Source organism: Thunnus thynnus, chromosome 1, assembly GCF_963924715.1.
Source record: "Thunnus thynnus chromosome 1, fThuThy2.1, whole genome shotgun sequence".
NCBI lineage: Eukaryota > Metazoa > Chordata > Actinopteri > Scombriformes > Scombridae > Thunnus > Thunnus thynnus.
The window spans coordinates 15,962,796-15,990,629 of NC_089517.1; the positions used below are offsets into that span (position 1 = coordinate 15,962,796).

Genomic DNA, 27,834 nt, shown 5'->3' on the forward strand with positions numbered 1-27,834 from the left:
TCTAATCTACCAAATAGGCGGAACTTGCTGGTGATGGAAAGTCCAGTGACAAACGGGGTGTCAATTAGTAGAGAACTTTCACCGGTGAGGATCTCTACGCTGCACAAGGTAACTAAAGCAATTTGATGCTTTATTTGATCTAACACCATAAGTTTTTCTCATATTTATCGACATTAAGTTAACTTATTTGGTGAGTCTGGAGGTTGTCGGTTTCGCAGTGGCTCCACGTGTACTCTTAATTTATCAGTGTAACAAAGTTGTGCCATTTCATTAGAGTTGTGCGTTTTGCTTGTGCAGAAGCTACAGATGGAGTGGCGCCAGCAGACCAGTGTCAGCTGTGCAGACGCCTTCAGCGAGGCTCAACGCTGGATAGAGGTATGGTTTATTATAGCTCATTTAGTTTGTTTGCTGCCGACACGTGTAGCTGTTTCTGCTAAACATCATTTATCCTTTTGCAAACACCACGAACATTTGACCAGTCTGTCATTTAACCCCTTTTAGTGACCGCAAATGTTTAGTTTAGTTTGTGGCAATCATTTCAGCCTTGCAAAATCACCTTTCTACATAGTTTGGATCAGTAAGAGTTCCACTCACTAACAAGTGCTGCTGATGCTGATAGTCTTGTAAATGACTCAACACTCATAAAACTCAACTGAGGAACCATTACCTTTGAGTACAAATGCAAAATATACCTTGATAAGACTCAGGTAAGAGTGAGTTTGCATCCTGACACAGAGAAGCCAGGTGTTAAGAGTCCTCTACAGATAAAATAATTTGACTGCAGGACTCACTCAACTTCAGAGGGATATGCAACATGGAAGGAAGGCAGATAATTGGTTACTGTGATGTTTAAAAACATGGGTAAAAATTGCTCATATCACAAGACCCCACATTTCAGCCTTAACTTTAGTGATCTTTGCTTGCTTTGACAGTCAGTACTAGCTTGTTGCACACTTCATGTGGTTAATGTGATTGGCACATGTGGGTTTTGTCATGCACACAGTGTGTTTGTGGAGGATTTGGTTTTAAACCAACGCATATTCTATTCGGTTAGAGGCTGCTCCTGTCCAGGCATTGTACAAGTTGTAGATTGTGGCCACTGAATGTTGACCAACTCTAAATGGAACCATTAATGTCAATTGTGTCTGAGTGGATCATTATGAGAATCCTGTCCAGCACTTTCTTGGCAGTACGCCCATGCCAATTTTACCCATCTATTTTCCTGCACTGCTGAATGAAAGGATGGATAAACAGTGAAGAGGTGTGAATGTGTGTGTCAGACAGGAGGGAAGCAAGGCATGCTGCTTTTAAGAAAATAATTGATGTTATAAACTCTTCCTAGTGCCAAACCACAATGGGGGAATTTGCTAACACTAATAATTTGTGTTACAGATTGCAGGATAATAATATATAATATATATATACAATATGTCAATATATTCAAATGTCCAAAGGTTGTTGCTGTTCATCATTAGCTCGGCACCAGCAGCAATTACACATAAATGTTTGCTGAATTCCTACTGGACTCCAGAAAAATTAAGAATGGATGTGCCCCTTTCACTTTATGTAAGCAGGCCATTTAGTTTCTAGTGAATTCAGGAGCAGCGCCAATCCATTTTTAAGCAGGTGTTATCACATAGATTCAGTAAGAATGCCTATATTTTCTTACAAAGTGATACAATTGCCTTGTTTGATCCTTGTTGGGTTTGTAAAACTCACTATTGCAAAATGAGGCTGTGTAGAGAAGTTTGCAAGCAACACTTAAAAACACATGTTTGAAATCCATTGGATGTGTAGCTTCAGTGGGGCAATTGTTTCTCGAAAACACCAATTAAGGCATGGTGCTGTAGCACCAAAATCACGTGATGGGGTTTTATACCATGTTAACGTGGCTATGCATTGTTTGTATGATTCCACTGAGAAGCATCCGTTCCATGCCCGATGCCCAGTTCTACCAAAAACAAACTGGTTGCAGATTCCTGGAGGGACTAATTAGTGAGAAGAATAGCCTTTTGGGGCCCTCTGTTAGTTATGGAGCTGAGCCTTAATAGCCCCATTTTTGTGTCCTCATTACAAAGCCCCCTTGCCTTGTGCATGCATCTGCCATGTAAAATCATTTAGGTTATGTTGTATTGTTTGTTTTTGACTAAAAACATCTTTTGAATTTTTTTGTGGGAGTGATTGTCTACATGCATTTTTTATGGTTCACTGTTTTGCTTGGTAGATATTTTGTGATTATTTGTGCAGAAAGATAATTTAAACCATGCTTTTGTGCAGCAGTTGGAGGATTTTGAGCAGTTTAAGCTAAATCTTAACTGCACCCAGCTCACTTAATTCACTGTTTTACTCTTGAACTACAAAAGAAGGAAATGCTATTCTTTGCGGACTAGAGGATTATTTTAATTAACTTCATCCAGGACCTTGTTTTCCTATTTTTTTATTATGGTTGGTTTTTCCCCCCCCCCACTAGCTGTCACTGAACAGCATTATGTGTATTTTACCAGGAGTGCACAACCGAACATTGTGATTAGAATACTTTTAACACTGTAACAACCACATTGCAATTTAAGAACAGTGTTAGTTTACCTTTAATTGTCATTGTGTTGTTTCTTTTTCAGTTTACTACAGTTTGTGTCAGCACTTAGTGATGCTATTGCGGAGCTTGTATAGAATATAGCCTGAACAATACTGGATTTTTGAGGCCTATATTTTTCCAAATGCATCGCAGAAACATTTTTGATTTTGAAGCCTTAAATTGATTATTTTAAATTTGCAATGAAGATGCATACTGAGAGGAATATCTAGGAGTTGAAAAATGAAGTCAAACATAACTTTGACATTTCTGTACCAACATTTCTTGTTATTTATCGACTGACACATATGCTGATACCACGATATGTGCAGTAAACTAAACTCCGCCAACATATCGGGTGAATATATCTAGCAGGTTTTTAGTATAAAATCCTATTTTTAATTGCCATCTACTGCTTGATGTGAGTGGTGTTTCTCAGTTGGCGGTTCGCATTTACAGACTATCCACTTGAATGTGTCATCACAATACTGAAGCATCCTACTTGTCAACTACTGTAACTCACACTAATTAAAAAACAAGTAAACAGCAACACATAGGCGTTTCAAGTAATGAAAAGACAGAAAATGTAGTTGTGGGGTCCCATTGCACTGTGAGTGTTTGTTTTTGGGGTTTAAATTTTAAGAGACTGCATCGGACCTCCAGGTGTGTATTGGAAATTGGCACTCCTGCCAAACTGGAAAACATAAATTTCCATGGCAGAGCACAGTGAGCAAACTTTGACCACAGTTATGATTTATTAACAATATTTGTGTTTTGTTTTTTTTTTTTTTCTTTTTTTTTAGGAAGTGACTGGAAAATCTTTTGGTTGCAATGACTTCCGTGCTGCTCTGGAGAATGGAGTGCTACTTTGCGAGTGAGTAATGATCGGGTGTGTAACTGGCTAGCCTAGTTTCAGAACATCCCTGAATCAACTAAAATTGTACTTGCATGAAAGCTGTTCATTATGCCTAGACATGCATAAGTTAAGATGAACAAAAAAATAAAGGGCCATGTCATTAATGAAATTTATTTGAAATTCATTCTTTGGAGTGTAAGAAATAGCTAGCTAGCTTCATTCAAGATCTGATAGTCTCTTCTTAGATCCACTCAGGTATTAGGCATGTTGACACACACACACACCTGAGGCTAGCGGCAATATAAGTGAGACCCCAGCTGAACAAATTGGACTGAATATGATTTGGCCCGGGCCCAATTGGAATTCCAGGTCATGCTTTCTCTCTGCCTTTGTTGATGCTGGTGGAATTGCTTTTGTTTCTTTTTTTAATGTATATTTTGGAAGTTAAAGTTAGGATTATTAGGCCCATTCTATTTAGCTTCCTTTTGTGGAATGGGATCCTGGTGATACAATATACACTGGTTCTCAAACATGTTAAACTGGAATATTTTTAATAGAGCCTGAAGTTATATCGATTGGCTGATATTGGCCTAATATATTGGTATTGGCATGCATGTTGTCCGATATGCGCCAATATTTTAATTTTTGAAAGTTATACAGGCAACATTTTATGTATATTTGATCCTTTTTCTTAATTCAAGTTTAATTTGTTCTATTTGGGTTTTTTTTATTATAGTTATTTATAATTATTAAATTCCCAGTGAAGTTTACTGTGCACTGATGTCATTTTGGACAATAAACAAAATATCTGTAAAATATCCTGCCTCCATTACATATCTTTGTCACAAGTGTTTGATATTTTAGGGATCATTGCAAAAAATGTGAATATACATCAGATTTTTTTTTTTTTACTCCCTAATATCGGTATCAGTATCTGCCCCAAAAATACAGTATTAATCGGGCTCTAATTTTCAATATGTATTGTTTTCACTTTTAGCCTGATCAACCAATTAAAACCTGGCATAATCAAGAGAGTAAACAGGCTTTCTACTCCCATTGCTGGCCTGGTGAGTATTAGATTTTACAGTTCAGCCATCTTGTGTGTGTGTGTGTGTGTGTGTGTGCGCGCGTGTGCGCGCGTGTGTGTGTGTGTGTATAATGCAAGTAAGTACATAAGATTTAAGATGGCAGCTGCTAGCCAGGAAGTTTTGACACTTTGTGTGGTTTCCTGCTAAAGGCAGCGAGAGACGATGTTACCACAATTTGAATGATCCTGAAACTGCATATCTGTGTGGCAACCTAACTGCTGAATATGTAATTTTTTTTTTTTTTTTTTATCGAGCATAAATGCAAATGCAGATTTTTATTTTGGCTCCAGGCTGTGTTTTGATGGCTTCATACAAGTATAATTGCTAAAACTGCCCAGAGCTAGAGCAGGGAAAGATCAATTGCTGCCTCCCATCAGGGGCCAATAAATAGACAGAGCCCAACAGTGGATGCTTTGAGTGGTTGTGGTGTGTGAGATGCAGATACAGCAGAGAATCAGCAGTTACTTTGACAGCCTAAAGGACCACAGTGGTGGTTTTGCATGTGTTAACCTATTAAACATATTTGACATTACAACTGACATTTTCCAAAATGTACCATACAGTAGGTGTCCGTATTGATTTTCTACCCTTCAAGTAACCATTTAAATACATACAGAATAAATTAACTGTTTGTAGATCTTTTAAATTTAGTTGACAATGGTAATTAATATAGTGAAGCAATTAGCTTCTTTTTTATTTTTGGTAAACATATGTTACAATTGCATGATAAACTTGAGTTACATGTAATTAAAAAAAAAAAAAAAAATCAATATAACAAGAATCATACATTCTTCAAGTATCAACTGTCTCCTTTTCTTGTCTCTTTGATTTTGATCCCCAGGATAATGTGAATGTATTCCTGAAAGCCTGTGGGAAACTCGGACTAAATGAGTCACAGCTGTTTCACCCAGGAGACCTGCAGGACCTGTCCACTCGTGTGACACTCAGGTACTTGTCTTTAAATAGCAGTGTTTTATCAAAAGTGTATGTGCGAACATGCGTGCTTATACAATATATTTGTCAGGCTTAAAGCATTTAAATCAGTCGTTTGACTCCTTAAACGTAATACCCATGCCATTTTTTATTGTTTGATTAAATACATTAAAATAATGTCTGAAATAAGCTTCATAGATTGGCTGTGTTGAGCACATTTAATGTAAGGTGTTTATTTACTGGAGCAGGATGTGCTGAAAAAGGCTTATACTTTGTTCATGAGTCTCATAGCTGCTTTGCATTTATAAAGCCATGAGCTTTGTTCAGCTAGGTGCTGCTTTATACGAGTTGATAGCCTGTTCTCTATAAATTCTGATAAGCAGCTGATTAGTAAAACATTGCAAATGAGAAGGACTGAGATGTCACTGTTGGTTTCTATTTTTTTTTTTTTTTTCTTGACAACACCTCTTCATCTTTCACTCCCTGAAATGCACGCCTGACATACAAATCAGGTCTTTGTTAGCCTGACATGTAATTGCATTTTAGTGATGTTACTGTATGTGCGGTCATAAATTGCAGCACTAGGAAAGTCACACTTGTCTGTAGATAATAATTAAAGTCTTTCCTGTTATTTTAGGCGAGATGAAAGCAACAGACGACTTAAAAATGTAAGTAATGGAGCTTAACAAAGTTTGATCAGAAAGTCTCCTTAATTTATTCACATTCTAAGCCACACATTTTGTCTCCTATCAATTATATATATTTTATTGTTTCCCTCTATTGTCATATACATTTTAAAATCTTAGAGGCAACTCTTTTCTGCTCCATTTCACCTAGTAAAATATTTATAAAGTTACGACTGAACTTCTTGTACCTACATGGGAACCAGTCATTAAAAAACATCCTTATCAGCCCAACTACCTGTACCTGTAGCACTGCTTCCTGATCCTGATGCCAACATCCCACCAGCATTAGCATCATGACTCCATCCAGAATCACAGTGATGATGGTGAAGGGGGTTATTTTTTGCTGATTTTAGTTTGGGACTCATCCCAATAGTCTGGCAATGACTCCAAATAGTCTGTGCCAAAATATAGTGTTATTTTTCAACACAGTGCCTTATATCCATGTGTTGGTCTCTCCTGATTGGAATATGTGAGCTTTTGTTTGTGGGGAACATGTGAATGTTTGTGCACGCTTGTGTGCACTGCTGGTATTTTACATGTTTCTCAGCTTATGAGCTTGTTTGTTTATCAGGGAAGCTTCATTTGAATCACACAATAGCTGACAACTTGGGCCCAGTAATGAGGCTGTTTGTCAGAGCACTCTGTCTTTGAACTGTGTGTAGCATTTTTCTTTGAATTAACCAATTGGGGTCAATTTGTATCCATTGAAATCCAGTTTCATGCAGGTCTCCTCTCATGCAGGTTTCATAAACCTTTAATTTTTGAAACATGAAATTATTGGCATGATTTTTATAGTGGTTTAAGGACTCCTAAATGATATACCAAGATTAAAATCATAGGTGCCAAATAATAAATGGCATCAAGCTGTGATGATCTGCTGCATGCAAAGTAGTGCTATCCTGGCAAGAGGTAGAGCAAGAATAATGATCTTCTCCTGTCCTTATGTTTAAGACTAAAATGAGCCCAGAAATAAACACTTATTCTCAAGTTGTACACATTTTAAAATAAATTTAGCTGCACCCACTGGCTCAAATGGGTTTAATTTGCAAACAGAAGACTACAGCCATGCTAGTGGCTTTGTTAGGCTTTTTCATACACTGTGGGCTATACTCAGGCACAGCAGTGTTAGGAGGTATTTGGTCATTAACCAAAGTATTGGACAAATTTTGACCAGATGGTGGCACTAGATGAAAAGCGAAGGAGTCATCAAAGTGATTACAATTCATCCTGAGGGGGGCATGAATGTGTGTAGGGATGGGGTCCAATAGCATTTTATTGAATTCAAATCCAATATTGAATCCACTCAACAAATCCAAATTCCTTATTGAGACTTATTAGATTTACCTTTCAGCATTTGTAAGGCTAAAATAACTCAGCTCTTAAAGATGTCTAATCACCTGGTTGGCAGGGGAGGCAGAAACGCTACAGTTTTTAGTGGCAGCCTAATTAATGTTCACAACCTGTAACTACAACCTGAAAATGAGATGAGCAGCATAATATATGAAATGTTAATTAAGTGTATCTGACACATTCAATTAACAGCTGTAGCCTTCACAAGCTATGTACCCCAAATACTGAAGGTCTTGATTCAGAACTATTAGGTTGATGAGATAGAAATGTTGATATGAATCAAAGCTTAACTGGCAGATTCTTAAACTGGTGCAAGGTGATCAGCTAGAGTCACTGCTCTGTGAAACTAGAAAAACACACAGTGCACTCACGGCCCTTCAGGGGTGTCTTTTCACTCAAGCATCCTTTGGTTGAATACAGACACTGGCTGCAGAGATAAAGTCACAGAGTACAGCCAAACTTTTCAATTTAGCCTTTGTGTGATGTTTATTAGCTATAGCTGATCTGCCGTCGGTGATGTCTGTCATTTCAACCAGAGACTGCGAAGGTCGGCTAGAAACAAGAAGCCTGATACCTTTACTTTCCATTGCTCTTTGCTAATGACAAAGAGTGAGGAAAGATAAGATCAAAGATGATTTGATAAGAGATTTGCTAGCATCAGAGGTTAACAAATCTTGTGCTGACCGGGAACCAGATCCAAAATACATCTAACTATCAGATGTGTGTACCAAATTTCATGTTAACCCACTCAATAGTTGATGAGACCACTAATAACAACAAACTTCAACCTTGACCAAGTGGACCATGAATGTCTGTACAAAATTGCATGGCAATCCATCAAATATTATATTATACAGATTTTTCAGTCAAGTGGTGGACCAAACGGCCGACAGATCTGACATTCCCCTAGAGCCACTAGCATGGATAAAAACTGCATATAATTGTGAGGTTATACATCATATGTACTCCTTTTTATTAAGTGATATTGGTATTCTACTGTGACATTGACTCAAAAATGTGAGAGATGATTTCTGTATTCACTGAATGCTTTCAATTAAGTGGTAAATTAGCCGCTACTGTAATATCCATAAAGAGGCATTTATTACCACTCAACATTCTGATCTTTCTGTCTAGCATTGTGCTATCAAATATTTAGTAAATTCCATCAACTCTCAAGGTCCTACATGGATTTTTTTTTTTAAAAATCTGACTGCTCTATGATGACTTTGTTAAGATACAGATAGAGAAATTATGACATAGTGTTGTGGATATCCCTTTTCAACACAGGCTGCTGCTCTGCCAGGGAGAAAGGCAGTCCGTCAAAAAAATATCCCTCGCCTCAAGGCAAATGAGAAATAAATCGTGTCCAAAATGCTTTGCTTGCTGAAATAATAAAACACTAAATGCCAGGAAGAGGCCTATATTTCACAAGGCTTTACTCACTGTCTTTACTAATGGTTGTCAGATATGTGTCTGACTGTCAACAGTATTCTTGTAAAGGCCATGGTCTCTGCCTCTCTCGTATTTCTTATGGGTGATGCTGTCGGGAGGGTGGATCCATGTGCTGTGGTGGAGAATGTAAAAACAAATTGTCTAGCTGGCTGTTTGTCAGACTCATTTTATAATTTTTTTATTGGCAGAATTACAATATTCACACAATCCTTTTCACAATCCTTTTTCGCGGTACTGTTTATCATTCTCTCTTAGATCTTTCTCAGTGTACTCTCCTCTCCCAGGAGTTGTAGGTCAGCTCACAGTTAGGTTAACCTTGTTTTTCCCCTGTGTATTTTTAGTTAGGTAAGTCATTGCTGCTTGGTGTCTTTTGATTTTCATGAGATCATATCTGTTTACTAAATTGATTAAATTCAGTTTTATTTGTTAAGTTGTTGCCCACCCTTGTGCCAATCCTAGATTTCAATCTGCAGAACTGTACATAAACAAATTTTTCATTGAACTTCAGAAAACTGTCTCTTTGGTTTGGGTTGGAACCAGATTGGGTTTATGTTGTGCTCTAGCCACCCCAAGACAGGTAAAAACAGTTTTGTGTGTTTGGATGCTCCACATGTCTTGTCTGCTGTGTTCCAGGTTCTGATCACAATCTACTGGTTGGGTCGCAAGGCTCATTTAGATACATTCTACAGTGGTCCTCATCTTAACTTCAAGGCCTTTGAAGGGCTGTTAGGGTTGGCTTTATCCAAGGTAGGCTCCTCTTTTAGGCTTTTTATATAGTAGTAGTCTTTATGTTTTTTATTTTTTTTCTCAACTACATTAACCCTGCATTTTCAATCAGGCTCTAGATGAGGGCAGTAATGTGTTTGTGAAAGACGGCGGATACAAAGAGTGCTGTTTCCCAGAGAGAGAGGAATTTCGGCACATGAGACCGAGCTATAAGAGAGTGAACTCTGTGGACAGCATCGACTCGCTGGACTCCCGGGCTCTCCGCCAAAACAGTGAAGGTACATTTTTTTTGTGGATTCTCAATACAATCTCCTTATTCTGAATAGTTAGTCCACACCACACCACCTGAAATGTGAATCTCTTTTTGTTTTGGGATAAAAGAGATGACTGGAGTAACACGGTCACCCATAGTGGCACCATTTTTCTTTTTGATTTGCACTTTATTTGATGCAGTATGGGACTCTGTTGTTAAGGCTCTTCTCCTTGTTCAGATTATCACTGGTTATAAAGATTTCATTTAATTCCTAACTAATCTCTATAAACAGATATCTACATATGAATGCAGAATCTGTAGGCAACGGGGCAATATTTTGGTACTGGAAGCGTTCTGGTTTCCGTTTGTAGTCACAGTAGTATTAACCAGTCATGTTAGAGTGGGCTTTGGTTGCATGCAGGTGAACAGTCCGTGTAGAGAGGAAAAGAGGTGGAACACATTAGCACACGGAAGATGAAGACTTGGTCTGTATATCCGTCATCAGGATATCCACTGGCTACACGGGAACCCCTGAAATATTGGCCGTTGACCCCAGAGGCTAAATCGCTTGCAGACAGACAGCCGATTCCAGGATTGATTCCTTATAAATTGTTGTAATTTTTGCTGAAATAGAGGGCAACATGGTAACACAGTCCTGCCTGCTATGGTCATTCTGCAAGAAATGCCACAACAGAAATGTATTTATTAAAATCCCATTAATTACAACAAATTTTTACTATTCCATAAGCACTCAACTTGTGCATGATCAACTTGTTTTTATCAAGAACATTCTGAAAGCTGCTGATGCCCTATTTTTTTCTGTCATCTGTCTGCCATGCTTGGGCTCAGTAGAAGTCAGTGATAGATTGTGGCAAGTTCCACACAGTGGTGATAGGTGTGTGTGTGTGTGTGTGTGTGTGTGTGTATGTGTGTGTGTGAGAAAGAGAGAGAGATGGGAGAGGGTAAAATACTTTGCCCAATGCTCCGTAAAGGCTTGGCTGTGAAGACTCAGTCATTCACTAAAGGTTCCTCTCTCACGTTATAATGTTTGGACTTTCTCTTTTAATTTAACTATAATCTCAGCTGAGTCAATTTTCTTTTTTAGTTGGTTTAATTTCCAGTCTTTTATTACTTTCCAAACTTGTATCTTTTCTCTTGTTCATATCTGTATGTCTCTTTCTGTCCGTGCGGTCTCCAGGTTGTGGAAGTGACGCAGAAGCTGAGCAGGTGTTCAGGATGGCGACAACGCGGCACTCAGCCCAGCAAACCAAAAGCTATATCCCAACACCACTCCTACGGAGAAAACAAGGACGAGAGGAGAATGGAAGGGGCTGTGCTAGTCCCCTTGCCAGGTACCGTCTGAAAATGAGTCGGCTACACAAAGGTTCACAAGCTGCCACTAACTCACTTAACCATAGCTGACTAATAATGGGCTGTAGTTGATCTCTGAATCTCTGTAGTTGATTGTTTTAGTGTTTATTGCACATTTTTGCATAATACCATTTAGGATGATATGGGACAGTAAAAACAAGATTAAGAGTCTACAGCTATATAAGGCTTTAGTTTGGCACAGTGATACTTTGAGTTACATGCTAACATGCTCACAGTGACAATGCTAACATGCTGAAGTTACCAAATTAAGGATCTTAGTTTGCTATGTTGGCATGCTAACAATTGCTAAGTGCTCAAAACCATAAATCTTAGCCTGCTGGTGGAAGTAGAGGAAAAGTATCACAAAACTCAGTCGGATTCATCCTCTGGGGATTTTTTGTCTGTCTAAACTGTCATGGCAGTCCATCTAATAGGTGTTGAGATATTTTAGTCTGGACCAAAGTGGTGGACCTGCCAACAGACTTGACATTTCCATCCCTAGAGCCATGCAGCAAGCATGGCTCAAAAACTGCTGTGGTGAGGAGAGAACTGGATTCAAAGATATATCTATTCATCCTTAATATAATGACAAGTGTTTTTAGTTGAAATGTATTTTCTTACTAATGTCATTGTGGTTAAATCAGTTTAAAGTCTGCCGAGCTTTCAGCCAGTTTGGATAATATATTATTGTGGTATTTAAACCTCGTATTATTTATTTCCTGCTAAAATCAGAATGACTTTTCACCTAGACTGAGCGGTTGAGCAATGTTTTACGTTCATAAATCACACAAATGCTTTCTTTTAGCACTTGACAAAAGTTGCTGTTTTGAACAGCACCAAACAAGCCTGTGCTCTTGTTGTCAACATGATTGAAGTTCCTTTTTTGAAGTATTTTTTTGTGGTGAGAATTTGGGCAACATAGTTATTATAAACTTTGAAGTTATTTTTTGAAGTATATTTGAGATTTGCTGTTGTCTGTGGTTATTTTTTTTTAAGCAACAATCTTGCAAAAGTGACTTAATCTATATAGCCTCTAGTCACCATAGTAACAGTGACTCTGAAGAATATGACAGGACAAGCCCCAGACTTCAGATGGATCACCAGGAGAGACACATTTTGGTCAGCAGCCCCATATGCCCCCTGACTAAACAGACATTCATCACTCCCAGGTCAGATGTGCACTGCTCAACAAACAACAGTAACTATTTTTTCAGATTTTGATGTCTGTATACAAAATTTCATGTGGCAGGCCATGGTCTTGGCAGTAAGCTCTCTGCTCATCCTATTAGGCAGTTCAGCATAGAGCTGATATATAAAGAACTCAGGATGTCAGTGCTGTGCCTGGCTCTGCTAATACTCAGCCCAACTACCTGCTGCTCCACTGCATGGAAATAGAAGAGCCTTGTGTAACCCCACTCTAAAAAAAGGCTGAATTTGCCTCTATGCATTAATCATCACTCACACTTCTGCCTTTTTAACATTTGGAACAGTTTTGCACTGTCAGAGATCATTTGTGAGATACTTGGTATTATTATTTATTTATCCGAAAGCTATACCTACGTGATCTGACACCATGAGCTGTGAATAAACAGACATGGTATTACCACTCTTTGCTGCAGCAATGAAGATGCCCCATTCTCCTCTCAACCCCACCTCACTTTGTCTTCTCCTGAGTGGGCCATTGTCGATGAAGAGCTTTTTCTGCAAGCTCTGTGTGAGGAAGACTCTGAGGACGATTACACTGAGGCAGACCCTGTACTAGATGACTTGTACGCCCGCCGAGTGCAGCAGGCCCTTCATCAGACATCTGCTAACCCCAACTATGACCGCTTCTTGCCTCGATATTGGACACCTGAAGAGGAAATCCGTGTCCGCAGGATCTACCTTGGCTCCCAGAGAAGACCATGGTATCGTAAAATGCAAGGCTTAAGGTCTGTTGGCTGTTATTAGTGCTCTATGACGCGAAGCAGTGCTGAAATGCAAGTTTGAAAGCATATCTGCTTGAAACTAATACCAGGCAAAGATGAAACTGCAGTTTTGTACTGTTATATGCTTAACGTGCAAAGTTATTGGTGCATTGCTTGGACAGCGAGTAATAATTGATGACTTAAAAGTAGCTAAAACGTCACATGGCATGCTTTACAGGCTGTGTTTTATCCTCTAATATGAAACATAAATATAACTTTTTTTTTTTTTTTTGATCTGTTTGCATGTCCTTTGATTGTGGTTTTTGACTATAGTATAGATAATAGTTTATGAATCCAGTTTGACTACACTAGCAAACTAAGTCCTAGTTTGCAAGGCACAGGGGATTAGCTAGTTTGCAAGAAAAACTAAATAAGTTAAAACTGCTGAACCCTCCATCTTGCATATTTCCCTATTTTCAGATTTTTTTTATTTTTTGTTAAATCATGTTCTACTCATTTCATGTATCTTCTCTTCCTTTTCCTTGACTGTAGCCATAAAGCATTGGATTCTTCTGAGGAAAAGTTTGATTTTGACCTCATTTCATGGCTTGTGACATCTGCCGCTCTACAAAACATCTCTGCCACACCTGAAGAGCCTCGAAACCATTGCTAAGAATCCCTTTTTCCAAGCCTCAACATGTGCTGAAGATCCATATTGAACACACACAGAGTCCCAAACACAAAAATCGTACACACTGTACATGCTGACACAAGCTCTCATACACATATTATAGTTAACGTGGCACCTAATATTTGCATCTGCAAACCTGTAATGCATCAGGAAAACTACATAGTTTTCGATAAGATAAGTACATTTGGCTCTTTTGTGAAATACGCGTTTCAGGAAGTTACAAAGTGTACTTTGAGTTTCTACTGTTACTGATTAATGTTGTCCTAGGTATTGCATGTTGTATTATCTGCCATTCACTCTGGCACCTTTTTTTTAGTGCTGATGTGAGAACTTTTTGACAGAATCTTGCTGAGTGACTCATTAGTTCATAATGGCTTAAAAGATGACTCATGGTTTATGTAATAATTTGATAGCCTTAACAGAATGATGTGATTCATAACACCTTTTGTGCCAGCACTAATGTTTTCCAGTTTACTGTCTGTGTGAATATGGCTTTGGTGTAGAAAATAAATGTCCGTGTGGGTCAATAAAGTAAATATTGTGGAGCATATAAGTTGTTGCATTGAATGCTCTTTTTTTTCTGCAAAAATCTTCTGCATGGGTTAGTGTACATTATTGGGTTTATCTGTCAATGGTAAGTTTGATTTACAACTGTGGCACTAAAGTCACGTGTTGTATCCATTAAATAAAATTGCCTTTTTAAATCAATTTATATAATGCCACTTCCTCTAAAGGTGTTTTTTTTTTATCTTTTTTCAGTGGAATAGCCAGAGATTCATCATTTGCTACTATGCACTTGGTTACTTTATTATACCACATGCCTTATATTTGGCTGTTTAATGGCGTTCATCAGTCTTCATGTCTGTTTCTTTGGTTCTGTAGAGCATCTCAAATCCAGGTCAAACCTGGGAGATCAGTTCAGGTCAACCCTGGCTGGATTTGGTGAGTCCTGAAATGCAGGTTTTGAGCATAGAATTAGAGCAAGGATGACTGAGACTGCTATGACCATAACTGCTTTGGTGCTGCTTCATGTTTTTGTGCTTTTCTTGTATTCAGCTTACCTACAAAGAGAACTAAGCCGCACATATCATTTGCTTGTTCCTGAAGATGGAGCACTTGGTATACCACCCACTATTAATTTTCTGGGCAGAGACTTGTTTGTAGAATTCATGACAAACTACAAGATTGTTTGTAATCACAGTCTTGGTTCCTCCCATAAAATTATGTCGGAGTTTTGATACACCACCTGCTAAATTCTGTTGTAAGTTATTTAAATATGACGTCTGACAACATCTGTTGCCCGCAGCAGTGCTACAGTATTACTTGTTACAAGTCAGAGCTGTTGTGTTATCCAGACAGCAACATCTGTTGCCATTTATACTGCTGTGTTACTTGACTTGCATGCTACTCTGCTGCTCGCACTTGGCTAAGGATTCTGTTGCTTGGATGCAGAATGTGGTGTGTGCAGTTGTTAGTGCTATGGCATGCTGTGTGTGCGTGTGTGTGAGAGAGAAAAAGCTGGCATCAAGCACATACAGTCGCTCAGTGCAAAATCGCACGTTGTACGCATGTATGCTTATTCTGCTATGCAGCGTTGAAAAATGCCACTTCACATGCAACATAAAGCTGCAGTGACATCTACATATTGTTTTTGAATACAATCTTTGGTGCCATCTATATCCTGCATTATTAAATTCCATGTCCTCCGTCTTTGTCTGTAACAGGAGTAAATCACTGAGTGACATCCCGATGGTATACCCTGTGCGTAAAGTTCCTAGTGGGAATACCATTTTCGATGTGGGCCAGGACACTGGCACGGCAAGGGAGTGGAATAAAGAAAACAAACGGAGGAGCAGTGTCGCTGCCAAGGACAGTGAAGCTCAGTGGCAAGATGTAAGTCAAAAGAAAAGTCTATTAACCACAAAATGATGGCTTTCTAGAGTCTGACCATTCAAAAAAAAAAAAGATTAGCCCTGAAATATTAATAATGACATCACATTGTATTGAATGGTTATAAATTGTTTTTTTGCCAATACATTTGTGTCAGGACTTGACAAAGTGGAAGAATCGTCGCAGGAGCACCAAGACTGATCTTCGCAGGAAGTCGCAAGACCGAGAGCATGTCATTAACCAGATGACCAATGGGGCTGTGACTGACTTTAAGAATGACACACAGGGTGGACGACTCAAGAGGTAAGTTCCTACCAAACATGCTATAATGTCTTAAGCATACGCTTTAAACCCTTTGGCTACCAAGCTTTTATATAAAGTGCATGTAAGGCTGCTGACCTAACTTAATAACTGATCAGTATGACAGAGTGAACTCATGTAATATGACACATCTCCCCCCTCCCCATCTTTTCTGCGTCCTTCATTACATTGGCTCCTCTTCCCTTACATGCTGATTCCCCAGAGACCAGCAGTCCCCACGCAGGCATAATCTTGCCCCCCGTCCTTACTCCACCTCTCCTCCATCAAAATCATCAAGCTCTGATCTCCGACCACATACTCGAGCTCTGCTGGCCCGCAGCTACGCCACAGAGGCACCCTTCAGCCCCACAGCTCCAAATAGCCACCATAACTCTGCCCACACGCAGGTAAGCTTGGAGTTCAATTCTGTTTTACCTTGCTGACCTGTGTTGACATTAGTATACTTGGCAGGGCGGTAATGAGAATGTCTGTGAATGACAGCAGAAATTATTTTTCAAGTACTACTTCAGTTTAGCAATATAACATTAACATAACATTTTTGATCTGGACATGAACATGGTAGATCTGTACCCAGTGTTGACTTATTTCTTCTCAGGGATCATCAGTTGAAGCAATGCCTGCCTCTGATGGAAACATCTTGGGAGAGGACACCCACCTCACCTCTTTGGCTTCAGATGGAGCAGGAGTAACCACACCTTCTCTGGACTATCCTTTCAGCTCCCAGACACAAGTCAAAGCCCAGGGCAGCCCAGCTCCATTCCAGCTCACATCTGAACCAGTTCAGCCAGAAAATGGTTTCACTGTCCAAATCTCCCCTCTGGTCACAACAATACTGCCAAATGACACCACAAAATCAACCGGCAGCAGGGATCCTACTGCAGCTCTGTCAAGTCACAAGGAACTTCCTCTCAGCATGGATCCACAGGTTCCCACTTTCAGCCCTGATACAGTTAACCAGGCAGCTGTTGATGCTCTGGAAGACTTGTCGTACCAGAAGTCAGAAGAAGAGAGCCAGAAGACATCTTTGGAACCAGCTGCAGAGCAAGGCAGAGGTCAACAGGCTGCAAGCCTCTACACGTACTTGTCCAGGACTGGGTCGTGGTCCGGCTCAGCCAGCCTTCCCCGTGGTTACCGGAGGTCCGAAGGCTCATCTCGTCTCTCCTCTGTCATCACAGCCAGACCTTTTGGGACAAAGCAGTCCAGGGTGTCCTCACTGCCGAGACTCTGCAATGTGAGTTTGCTCTGTTGCTTTTTTAATTTAAGGAAGTTTAAAGGTGCCTTGTGCAGTTTTCTTGCAAACAAATTTATGTTTATATTCAGTGCTACTCACAATGCATTGTCTTTATGAGGGACATTTGTTAGGTCTCAAAGAGAAAGCACTATCAAAGCTTTTTTTTATCCTGCATCGTTTGAATTCATTTTTGCTGGCTTACAGCCATCGTCTTCTTCTTTGCCTTTGTTGCCGCATTACTACACTTCTCTGCACATTACTGCCACCCACTGTCAATCAGTGTAATGGTGTGAAACCAGTGGCAAGAATTCATATCGAATGCCCAATGCAAACAAAATGGAGACCCATCCCCCATTTTTTTTTTTTTTTAATGTTTATATATTAACACCCCATGCTGTTTTTCCTGAAATCCTAAATATTTTATTCGTAACTTTTGGCATACAAGTATGCATACATAAAACATTTAACCAGTAATGCCAATCACACACTTGTTGTTTTTCACTGCCATTCTTGCTTTGAAACACTAATGGATTTCCATTACCAACCCTGTCACTTTTCAACAGTGGATCTCAATGATTCACTCAGGCTTTACATCCTGTTTCAACTCAAAATGTGTCCGAATTTGAAATCAAGATGCTCTTAAAATGCTGGTGATTATGATGATGGAGAATGACAGCAGGGCAGACATAAACAGTAGAGATAAGTCTACATCTCTACAGTGAAAATTGAAAATATTCTCCCATCTAGTAGCTTTTAAAGTGGAAGGGCCTCCCAACCACTGATTTTATTTTACATAGTCTAGACAGTTATAATTCATGCCTTACTGGAGTTTAATGTGCAGGAAGGTGCATAGGGACGTGTTAAGTCGGCCAAATTGGCTGAAGCTAGTTAATGTAATGAGAGCATTTCCTGTGTGTGTGTGTGGGTGGGTGGGTGGACTGATGTATGTGTGTATTATATGTGAGTGAGCTTGTGTTACCTTTGTTTTCTTGGATTGCCTTCCTCATTAATAATAGAAATGCTGCTGCACTATTGTTAATAGTGTCAACTCACTACAAGATGAAAAGTTTTTACTCTCACTGTATGTGCATCTTTACAGTTCACTTCCAAAGGCAGGATTTTGAATCCCTCTTATCTTAGTATGGTCACATTTTAATGCTGGAGAGTAAATGATTGGATTTCTGTTCTGTCCTTCTGAGCATATCTTTTTTTTTTTACTCTTGTTTATAGGTAGATGATAACCAGGGTGTGCTGTTGAATAGTGAGAAAGAGAGATCTCTTTCTCCACCCGGCGGATCTTTGCTGAAAAGACAGATTGCGACTGGCCATCTGAGGGGTCAATACCAGGCTTCAATCAGACAGAAGAAAGCTAACCAAGCAAAGCAGAATGGTAAACAACAGGCGGAAGAGGGAAAAGGTGCCAGTCTTTCCAGCCAGACCTCCTTCCAGACCAATGGCTACTACCATCAGCCCTACCAAACCCAGCTTCTGCCACAGCCTTATTTAAACCCTCAGTCCCAACAAAACAAAACCTTGACTCTGACATCTAGTGCCAGTATAGACCTCCCAAAGGTATGTTTTGTCCTATGCTTATCTTTGAAACGTCTAATGTTGGAATCTAGAATTTAACGATATTGGATAGAACTGTAATGTTTATAATCGGGGTTTATCAGATCATTTACATTTATTAGTTTGCTAATGACAGTGCCCATTGATCGATAGAAAAAATAAATGAGCCAGAGTTGTCCTGAAGAAGACAGTCTAATGAAGGGGAAAGATAAAAACTTGTCAAGTGGAAAAACTTGAACTTGTTTTATCTTACTGGCACATGACCTTTGGTGACTTCATGGTAACTTCCACCTGAGCAGAGGTCTAATCAGCCAGATACAAAACACCTGTGCAGGTGTGCAGGCCTTCAACAAGTATCAGACTTAAAAGGTGTTAATATGTGCATATTCTCTAAATTACTAGATTATTTTTTAGAAGCTTATAATGTTAAGTCTTTGATGCTATTCAGTTTTTTTTTTTTAATATTCTGCTGTTCTTAAATAAAAAAATAAAATAAAAAGGGGTTGACAAAACCTTAGAAACACCTTTCAGTGTAATGTAATAAAACACAATACCGCCACTAACCACAGACATTACCACAGAGCTGACACCAAAAAAAACCTGAACCTAGGGCTGCAAATAAGTTATTTTCATTATTGACTAATCTATAGATTATTTTCTCAGTCAGTTGATTATTCGTGTCTGTAAAATGTCAGCGAATTGTGAAAATTTTTCAAAATGTTTTTGTCTGACTAACGGTCCAAAATCCAAAGACAATCAGTTTATTATCATAGAAGGATATAAAAACCAGAAAATAGTCACATTTTGGAATCTGGAACCAATGAAGTTAAACATTTTTACTTTAAAAAATTACTTAAACGATTATTTGATTATCTGCCAAAGTTAATTTTCTGTTGCTCAACTTAATCAATTAATCATTGCAGCTCTACCTGAATATCATAAATTCTGTTCACAAAGATGGAGTTTGTTGCAGGGTCATTGTGCACTACAGTGTGCCTAATAAACTCATCACTTGGTGTATCCCTTACTATACTTCTGTAGCAGGCCTCTGAAGTCTCTAGTTTCCACCAGGAAGCACAGGACATTGGATCAATGGGTGTCACCTTTACATATATATGTACGTGTGTGTGTGTGTGTGTGTGTGTGTTTCAGGTGGATCACAGTGACATGAGAGTGAGTCTTATTCTTAAACCCAACAGTAGACCAGACTTTGGTTTCCAGATTCATTGGGACTCCACTGGGGCTAGAGTCAAATTCATTCAACCTGGTAAGACTTTTTTTCTATATTTAACTCTGGTTTGTTGACAATTTGGCACACTAAAATTAAATTTATGGTTAACATGGTATTGAGAATTAAGTGTTTGCTTGGTACCCTGTACTCTGAAACAAGGACATTTCAGTGATGGGGACGTTGCATATTTGTACTCACATAATGTTTTCTGCTCCTCCAGGAAGTGATTTGTTCTCATAGCCTGCACTTATTGTAGAAAGAGAACAGTAATGCAAGACTCTGACAGTTTACAGCACAGAGTACAAAGTGGCACAACAGAAACACAAAATTGAAGTTATTGAGGTAATTTGTTGAGAGCAGCTAAATGGTTAGAGTGCAGAATGTTATTTTTTATAGCTCCTGAAAGCAGCTTTTTTTTTTAAAGGATTTTATTGTGCAAACAGAATTAAATACCAGCATACATGAACAGGGAAATTGGATGTTAATTTTCACTAACATGCTATTTCAGCATTTGTGTGCATTTATTGTATGTGCTTAAAAGACAAAACAAACTACAACATGTAGCTAGTGATTTAAAAGGCAACCATGAATATTTAAACAGATGTGAGAGAGGTGTCACTTACTTGCCGCTATATCATTTTGGCTTACTGACCTACTTTTTTCAACTTGGAACAGCAACCTTCCTCTCAGTACTGCAGCTTCTTTCTCAGTATGTGCTAAGAAAATCATTTCTGAAGCTGGTACCATTTTTTTTTTTTTTTTTTTTTTTTTAAATGTTTAGCTGTCTTTGCTCTCATCTTTCTTCATTTTCCTGATGCTTGTGCCTCACTCCTCAGGCAGCCTGGCGGAGCTTGGCCAGCTGTGTGTGGACGATGAGATCATGGCTGTTGATGGAGTCGCGGTGGCACACATGAGCTACAACCAGTGGGAGGATAAAATGACATCTGCCCTGCAAACTGGCAGTCTGACCATGGACATTCGACGCTACGGCAACAAGGGTAAGATAACGAACCAAAAAAAGACAGTTGTGCCTTTCACCACCTCCTGAAGTCATCTACTGTTTGCAATCAATTAACCACTTATAACCAAAGGTCACAAAAGTTACTTTGCAATGCAAATTAGTTTTGATGGCTGGTTGTTTTCATTAGATTGGAGCACCAGTGAGGGGAGTCATCACAACCAGCCAGGTCAGAGCAGGATGACCCTCAATCTGACTGCTGCGGCGCCCATTCTGATAGGTTATCCTGATCACCATGCCAACAGTGCTGCCTCTGCAGAAACCACAGTGACAAAATTGTCCAAATTCAATGGGCAGACAGACAATGTGAGGAACGTTTTCAGTCTAATATTGACGCAGAAACCCTCGATTCTGATAGTGTTGCTCTATGAGTGCTGCTTATCAGGTAAATCTTGATGTTCTTTCACCTGTGCAGGTTATACAAGGTAAACTCATGGATGGTGATTTTGCTGACAACTACAGCACAACCATAAGTAAAGGTAATAGCAACCATGAAATCAAAATCATTCAAAAGATTACAAAGATCTGTAAGAAATAACTCTTCACGTACAGTATGCGCTTTTGTAATTCTTTTTTTAAAACCTTATTCCTCCTTCATCCTCATGTAGATTATAATATTACTAGGAAAAATCAGAAAAGGAGGACAGAATTTTTCAAAAAGAAAGGTAAACTACAAGTCAAGCTTAAATTTCTTAGTTGCTTTGGTGGCTGGTGCTTGGCTTAGTTAACTGCAAGATACTGAAAGATGTACATTTTCATTGCCCTTTATAAGAATTTACTTGAAAGGCACTAATTATGGAAGAAGACAGAAGATTTAAATAAAGTACAGTGGTTGTCATGATACCAGGATAGTATCTTCAACCATATTTTAATTAAAGCAGCCTATCTCAAACTATAAAAATGGTTAAAGGGTAACAATTCTAAATGTTCAGCATATCTCACCATCAAAAAGCCATTAAAGATTTTTGCTAACTGGGGCAAAAAACAAACAAACAACAAAACAGTGCTCTTCTTTGTGCAGCTCTTGGCACAACTTGACCTAGCAGAGGTCATAGCACCAAGGTCTATAATGTACTATGTGTGCAGCAGAAACCTCTCTTAGTGTAATTCAATGTTCTGTTGTTGTTTTTAATCAGCTTTAAACTTTTTAAACATCTAATTTTTGCACATTGACTGATTTGTAACACTGTCTTTTTGTTGTTGTTAATGAATCTGATGTGTGTCTCGCTACAATGGCTTCTCACTTCAGGCTCTGCAGGGTTCAGCTCATGGGTTTACTTATGCGGTAAATGTTTGCACTGTGCATACTGTGATGCTTTTGGTGTCCTTTTAACAGCACGCATGTAGAAACTGCTGCTTGCTGTGGAGCATCATCAGTACTACAGTATTTGTGTTTGTCATACAGTGTGTGTGTGAATACCTTTTTCTTTATTTATTATGGCATGCTTAAGACTGCATGTTTCTTGTGCAGTGTTATTAAGTTGGGGATACATTAGCACATTAGTGTGCATATTTACAATACAGATGTGCTCATCTTTTAGTGTGAGGGGTCTACAGATTTAATCTTAACTACAATCATCTATTCACAGACATGGAAGACCCTATATTTATTGATGTTTGATACTCACGACCAGATATTTAAAGTTAACTCCAGCTCTGGAGGCAATGCAAAGTGTAAAGTTCATGTTGATGCTGTTTCTGGCTGTGCTCTACAGTGAGAGGCTGCAAAGATTTGTCAAGTGTGTAATATCTAGTGTGAACCCAGGCAAATACGAACAAAAATACAAAATGCACTGCATATAAATAGATCCATTGTGTCATGTAGGGCTTTTTTTTGAGAATCTTGGATTCTTAGTCTTCTAACATGTCCCCAACCTGTGTGTGTGATGTAAGACCTATATGATGTTTACCTTTTGGACATGCTGTATGGTGGTCTTTTTACTGACCCTTTATTTTCTCACACAGGAGGTTCAGAATCTGCAATATCTGATGTAAGTCACCATACAACTTGATCAAAGGGTATTTGTATACCGCAGTGTGATCATGTTTGAGCCTACAGTCTGTCTGTGCATCATCAGCTCCAGGTGCCATCCCTCAGCCCCTCCTCATCCAGCTGGTCGTGGGACCGTGAAGAGGATCGCCGGCGTCAGGAGAAGTGGCAGGAAGAGCAGGAGCGCCTCCTACAGGTGAAGACTATTCCAAGCACAGAACAGCACTAAGGAAGAAATCACTCCCTGTTAACACATCTTAATCTTCATTTAAATTTTAGTTGAATTTGGAAATGTGTCTGTGCTTGTGTCTTTGAATGTTTTAGGAGCAATATCAGCGGGATCAGGAGAGGCTGGAGGCAGAGTGGCGGAAGGCACAACAGGATGCAATGGAGGAGCAGTGCAGGAAACCAGGGGTAATGTCGTTTGGTACAGATAGTTATAAGTGAGGGATCATAAACATTGTAATTGATTCTGACTTCACTTATTTACTTCAATGAAATCAATATCAAAAGGATTAGTTGGTATGAGAAATTCACCCCAAATGTGTGCATTAAGGCTGTGGCCCCTGTTTGAGAGTGTTATGTCTTAATTAATTAACTTTATTAACCCAATTTTTTGGGTTAATAATTGTTTATTATTCAGATGATACTGAGTCTCGTCAAAAGTCTTTGGCACTTAGACTCTACAGGGAGATTTTGTAATCAAGGGACATCAGTTCTGAGCAGCAGCAAGATAAATCCCCCATGAAGTCCAGACACTGGTGGTGGTGGTGACTGATGACTTCTGCTGAGACTGATAAGGCTGATGAGGTTGATGAAGTGATGCACTGATAAATCTGCAAAGACTGGATGGTGATGGGGAGCATGAAAGCACTACGGTAGAGAGGAAGAAAACATATTTTAAAAGACAGCTGCAAGACGATAGGCTGACAATGTAGATGTGTCTCCGTGCTATTGGTTAGATGTGACCAGCTGATGTCTCAATTGATGGCCCCAGGCAATGACAGCAAGGAAATTATGAGTGAGCATGCGTAAAAGATGGGAATGATAGATGGTTTGAGAAATAAAACTACAGACCTGAGCGTGCAAAAAATAGTCTTCATGACTGAACCTTCACTAAAGCTCCATTTCATGTATTTTGATACAGAACACCTTTGAGATGACCAATGGTGGTGAGAGCCCTGCCAGACACCGCCACGTGAATGGATTGACAAACAAAACCAGAGAAGAAGAGCAGAGACCTGAAAGAGATGAGCTTAAAGAAGCAGTGTCTAAAGCTCAAAGTAGCACACAAAGAGTGCAGAATGACAAAATCACTCAACAAGACTGGTAAACCTTTATTCTACTTGTTTTGTTATTTCCTTGCCAAATGTAAGAATCATATTTCGCAGAACTACTGAAAGCATGATTGGAGGAACTTTTTTTTCTGATTTGTCATAATTTTTTCTACACTGCTACTGCATGGTGCTGACTCTGCTGCCCTTCTTGCTGCTTTTGCTGGGTCTTATTGCTGCTAATGCTATATGTCAGGGCTGAGGGCTCCTGCGGATTTGCTCAGCTGTCTCCTGCACACAGGTCAGAACAAGCTTAGCTCAGTTTCTTAATATTCCGCTTTTGGCATAATGATCAGAGTGTAATGACGGCTTGTTTATTGAAAGTAGTATGAAGCAAGATGATGGGATGTTACCTACAGCTTCCTTCTTAATAATTTGGATTGTCTGTCGCTCCCATAGGACAAAGTCCTTGTCTACGCCTGCATTAGCTGGGCCCCACAAACAGCCAAGAGGTCAGTACACCTTATCTTTCATAATATTCCCCTCTTTTCTGGTGTCCTGGGCTAACCCCACCTAAAACTTTGATTGGTTTAGGTGATCAGAGGAAAAGAAAAGGGCAAAGTGTGTCTAAAGTTGAGCAAGAAAGGCAGCAGATTTTGGAAGAGATGAAGAAGAGGACTCAGCTTCTGACTGACAACAGTTGGATACGTCAGCGCAGCAGCAGTTTTTACAGGGAGCCAATCTATGTTGGGGTTCCCATGAAGAGGTGGGCTCTGTATTTTGTACCAAATTGGACTCCACTGCACCTCAGCCAGCTGTTTGTTTTCACTAAGTTTGGTTATGACATTTCCTTCTTTTGTCCTCTTACTTCTGTTTTCTGAACTGTGACATCTTGCCTGCAGGTATGAGTCTCTGGACAACCTCGATATGTTGCGTCAGTCCCCAATCCCGACCGCTACGTTTAGTTACCCCCGTCCACACTCAGCTGCTGCAGGTTACTGCGCCCCGAGTAGGAACTCCTACTCCCGCTACAGCACTGGAGCAATATCATCCCAGAGAAATCCACCTGTGGACTCCTATCATGGCAGGTAATAAAATAAAGATCCTGTGTGTCTTGTGCATGGTGTAGTGTGTCACTGTCTTTATCTTGTCTATTTTATACTGTTAACATGTGCTGCCCCAGGATGGTCAGTGGCAGGCGGACTTGCTGTGTGTGTGAGCGTGCCCTGGGTAGTGGGGCAGCCATGGTCATTGAGGCCCTTAGCCTCTGCTTCCACCTCACCTGTTTCCAGGTGAGAGGCCACGAGCGGGTTGTGGTGCGGTCACATTAGCTGCAATCACTACAAATATTCACTCTAATTCACCTCTATGAAAGTGTTTCCTGTTCGGAGTTCACTGTCATTTAACTTTGAACTGTGAATTCACATAGTCGGCCAGTAGAAATAGTCTTGTGTCCATGTTGCACATCCATGGTATAACATCACATTCCTTTTTTGTTGGGGGACAGTTTCACTGAACTGAAGGCCATTGTGACCGTTTCTTTAGTCTGGTCAGCAGGAGTCTTGTATCAGTAGTTCATCATTTAATCATAAACCTTATTAGCACCTAGCAGGAGCATATCTGACACCTTTCTATGCTTCTTCCTTTCCTAGCCAGTCCATAGAGGGCATCTGGCCTGGTGGTCTTGTTTTGTGTAGTATTTCTATGTGCCATTTCTGTGTCAGTCTCTACTTTTCTGCATATGAGTGGTGGAGAGGAAGAAGCCAGCCCACTGTCCTGCTGCTCTTTTAGATGCTTATTGTGAAAATCACCATCTACAGATTTAGTTGACCCACATTCATTAGCATGTAGATGTAAAAATGGATTGACTTCTGCAACCTTCTGCTTCCTGTGAGTTAGAGACACACGTACCACTCACAGTATATAAATATTTAATGTGTTTTTATGCAAAAAAAAAAAACAAAGCTTTGCTGTTCTGTTCTCAGGTGGCAGACAATCTGGTGAAATGATTTAGAAACAAAGGCCCACATTTTGTTCAGCTGGATTTTTCTCATATGGTCTCTGATTCTTTTCTCACTTCTCCCTCCTCTCAGTGTGTGGGCTGCCAGCGACATCTCGGAGGAACAGAGACTAGAGTCCAGGTTCGGATTCAAAATGGGAAGCCCTACTGTGAGCCCTGCTATTTCCAACTCAAGTGTGAGTATTGGTCATTGCGAGACAATGACCTTCATTGATTTTTCTCAGAAACATATTACACCTCACAGTTTCTGTATATAATTTCACTACTGTTCACGGATCGCTGTTTTTTATTTTTTCTGCTCAGATAATTCTTTGGCTCTTTTATGGTCCATTTCTTTTTTGAAAAAGACAGGAATTAATCTTAATCATACACTTAAACCAAATTTGCTTGAAGTATTTGGAAAAACTAGTCTGGGCTTAACTCATTATACAGGAAACCAACCTTTTTAGTGTGTTTTTCAAGTAAAATCAATTAATTTCTAATGTTTTATTAACATTTTAGCCACTGATGCGCCCTCCATGTGACCAGAATGCAGTTCTCCATATTACAGAGTAAGCAACTGAATGGGAATCACTGTTGGATAAAACTCTAATGAAAGCACAGTGGGCACATCATCCACACAGCCAAACCATGACCTTTGTGTCCTAATTGCTGGTAAAACTGGTCTCTGTGATGTAAGCAAAGTAGATTCTTACTGGCTATTTTTAATCAAATATGGTACTTAGCTTGTCTGTCTTTTTTCCTGCTAATTTATTTCCAAGAAAGCTGCACTTAGAAATAAAATAAATGACATAAAGAAATAATGAGTTGTTAGGGTTTGATTAATGGATTTATTTTAATGTTAGTGTTTCTGTTTGTTTATATGTGTGTCATCTTTATCTTTGCCCATGAATGCATCACAGATGTTGTCAGTTTTTTTTTTGTTTGTTTGTTTGTTTTGTTTGTTTTTTGCCTATTAATGTAACTCATGTATGGAAGCACATTTTAATTTGTATTGACGCACTTTTCCTTCTGTTGTAATCTCACCAAGTGCACTTTGGGATAAATCGGTTACATATTTCTCACATAAAATGGGCATCTTAACTGAAATGTTTTTCTGTAAATAAAGTGCACTGAACCTAATTCATAAGGGTTTTAATTGTTGTTCATTTGTGTACCACATGGTGGCATCATCGGTCTCATAGTAAAAACAAGCCTTTTCAGTTCCATACTGTTATATTTGAATATGCCCAAATTATTTGAAATTTAAACAGTGACATTTCTTAAATGTTTTGATTTCCATTTTATTATTTTATGACACTCAAGTGCAAGTACTGGGACAGAGCATCAACTCTTGTTTTCATATTGCCAGCTTATACTAATATAATAGAATTAATATAAGTCTAACAGTTTAATGCAGCATGTT

At 39.2% G+C, this 27,834-nt stretch overlaps 1 protein-coding gene across 6 annotated transcripts; it reads left to right on the plus strand.

Annotated features, from left to right (window-relative positions):
* Positions 1 to 27,551, plus strand: LOC137181140 (LIM domain only protein 7-like). 6 transcript variants are annotated; one of them, XM_067586567.1, is made up of 31 exons: positions 1 to 108; positions 298 to 375; positions 3,376 to 3,446; positions 4,426 to 4,495; positions 5,358 to 5,464; positions 6,087 to 6,117; positions 9,571 to 9,684; positions 9,776 to 9,941; positions 11,115 to 11,268; positions 14,768 to 14,827; positions 15,610 to 15,778; positions 15,933 to 16,078; positions 16,299 to 16,482; positions 16,692 to 17,327; positions 18,558 to 18,899; positions 20,049 to 20,163; positions 20,964 to 21,125; positions 21,276 to 21,451; positions 21,561 to 21,624; positions 21,754 to 21,810; positions 23,111 to 23,136; positions 23,224 to 23,331; positions 23,460 to 23,549; positions 24,283 to 24,464; positions 24,666 to 24,710; positions 24,869 to 24,921; positions 25,004 to 25,175; positions 25,312 to 25,497; positions 25,593 to 25,701; positions 26,503 to 26,605; positions 26,931 to 27,551. In XM_067586567.1, exons 1-31 carry the CDS (start codon positions 34 to 36, stop codon positions 26,951 to 26,953), a joined length of 4,074 nt encoding a protein of 1,357 aa, XP_067442668.1. In that variant the 5' UTR covers positions 1 to 33; the 3' UTR covers positions 26,954 to 27,551. The 6 variants fall into 6 exon arrangements, with proteins under 6 accessions (XP_067442668.1, XP_067442705.1, XP_067442678.1 ...); XM_067586604.1 differs by lacking the exon at positions 25,593 to 25,701; XM_067586577.1 differs by lacking the exon at positions 24,666 to 24,710.
* The last annotated feature ends 283 nt before the right edge of the window (positions 27,552 to 27,834 follow it).

Excerpts from the sequence above, each read along its gene's own strand:
- LOC137181140 (XM_067586567.1), top strand. The coding sequence starts at position 34 with ATGGAAAGTCCAGTGACAAACGGGGTGTCAATTAGTAGAGAACTTTCA. Across the intron at positions 376-3,375 it reads AGGCTCAACGCTGGATAGAG|GAAGTGACTGGAAAATCTTT; the intron begins GTATGGTTTATT and ends CTTTTTTTTTAG. Across the intron at positions 23,550-24,282 it reads AGCAGTGCAGGAAACCAGGG|AACACCTTTGAGATGACCAA; the intron begins GTAATGTCGTTT and ends ATTTTGATACAG.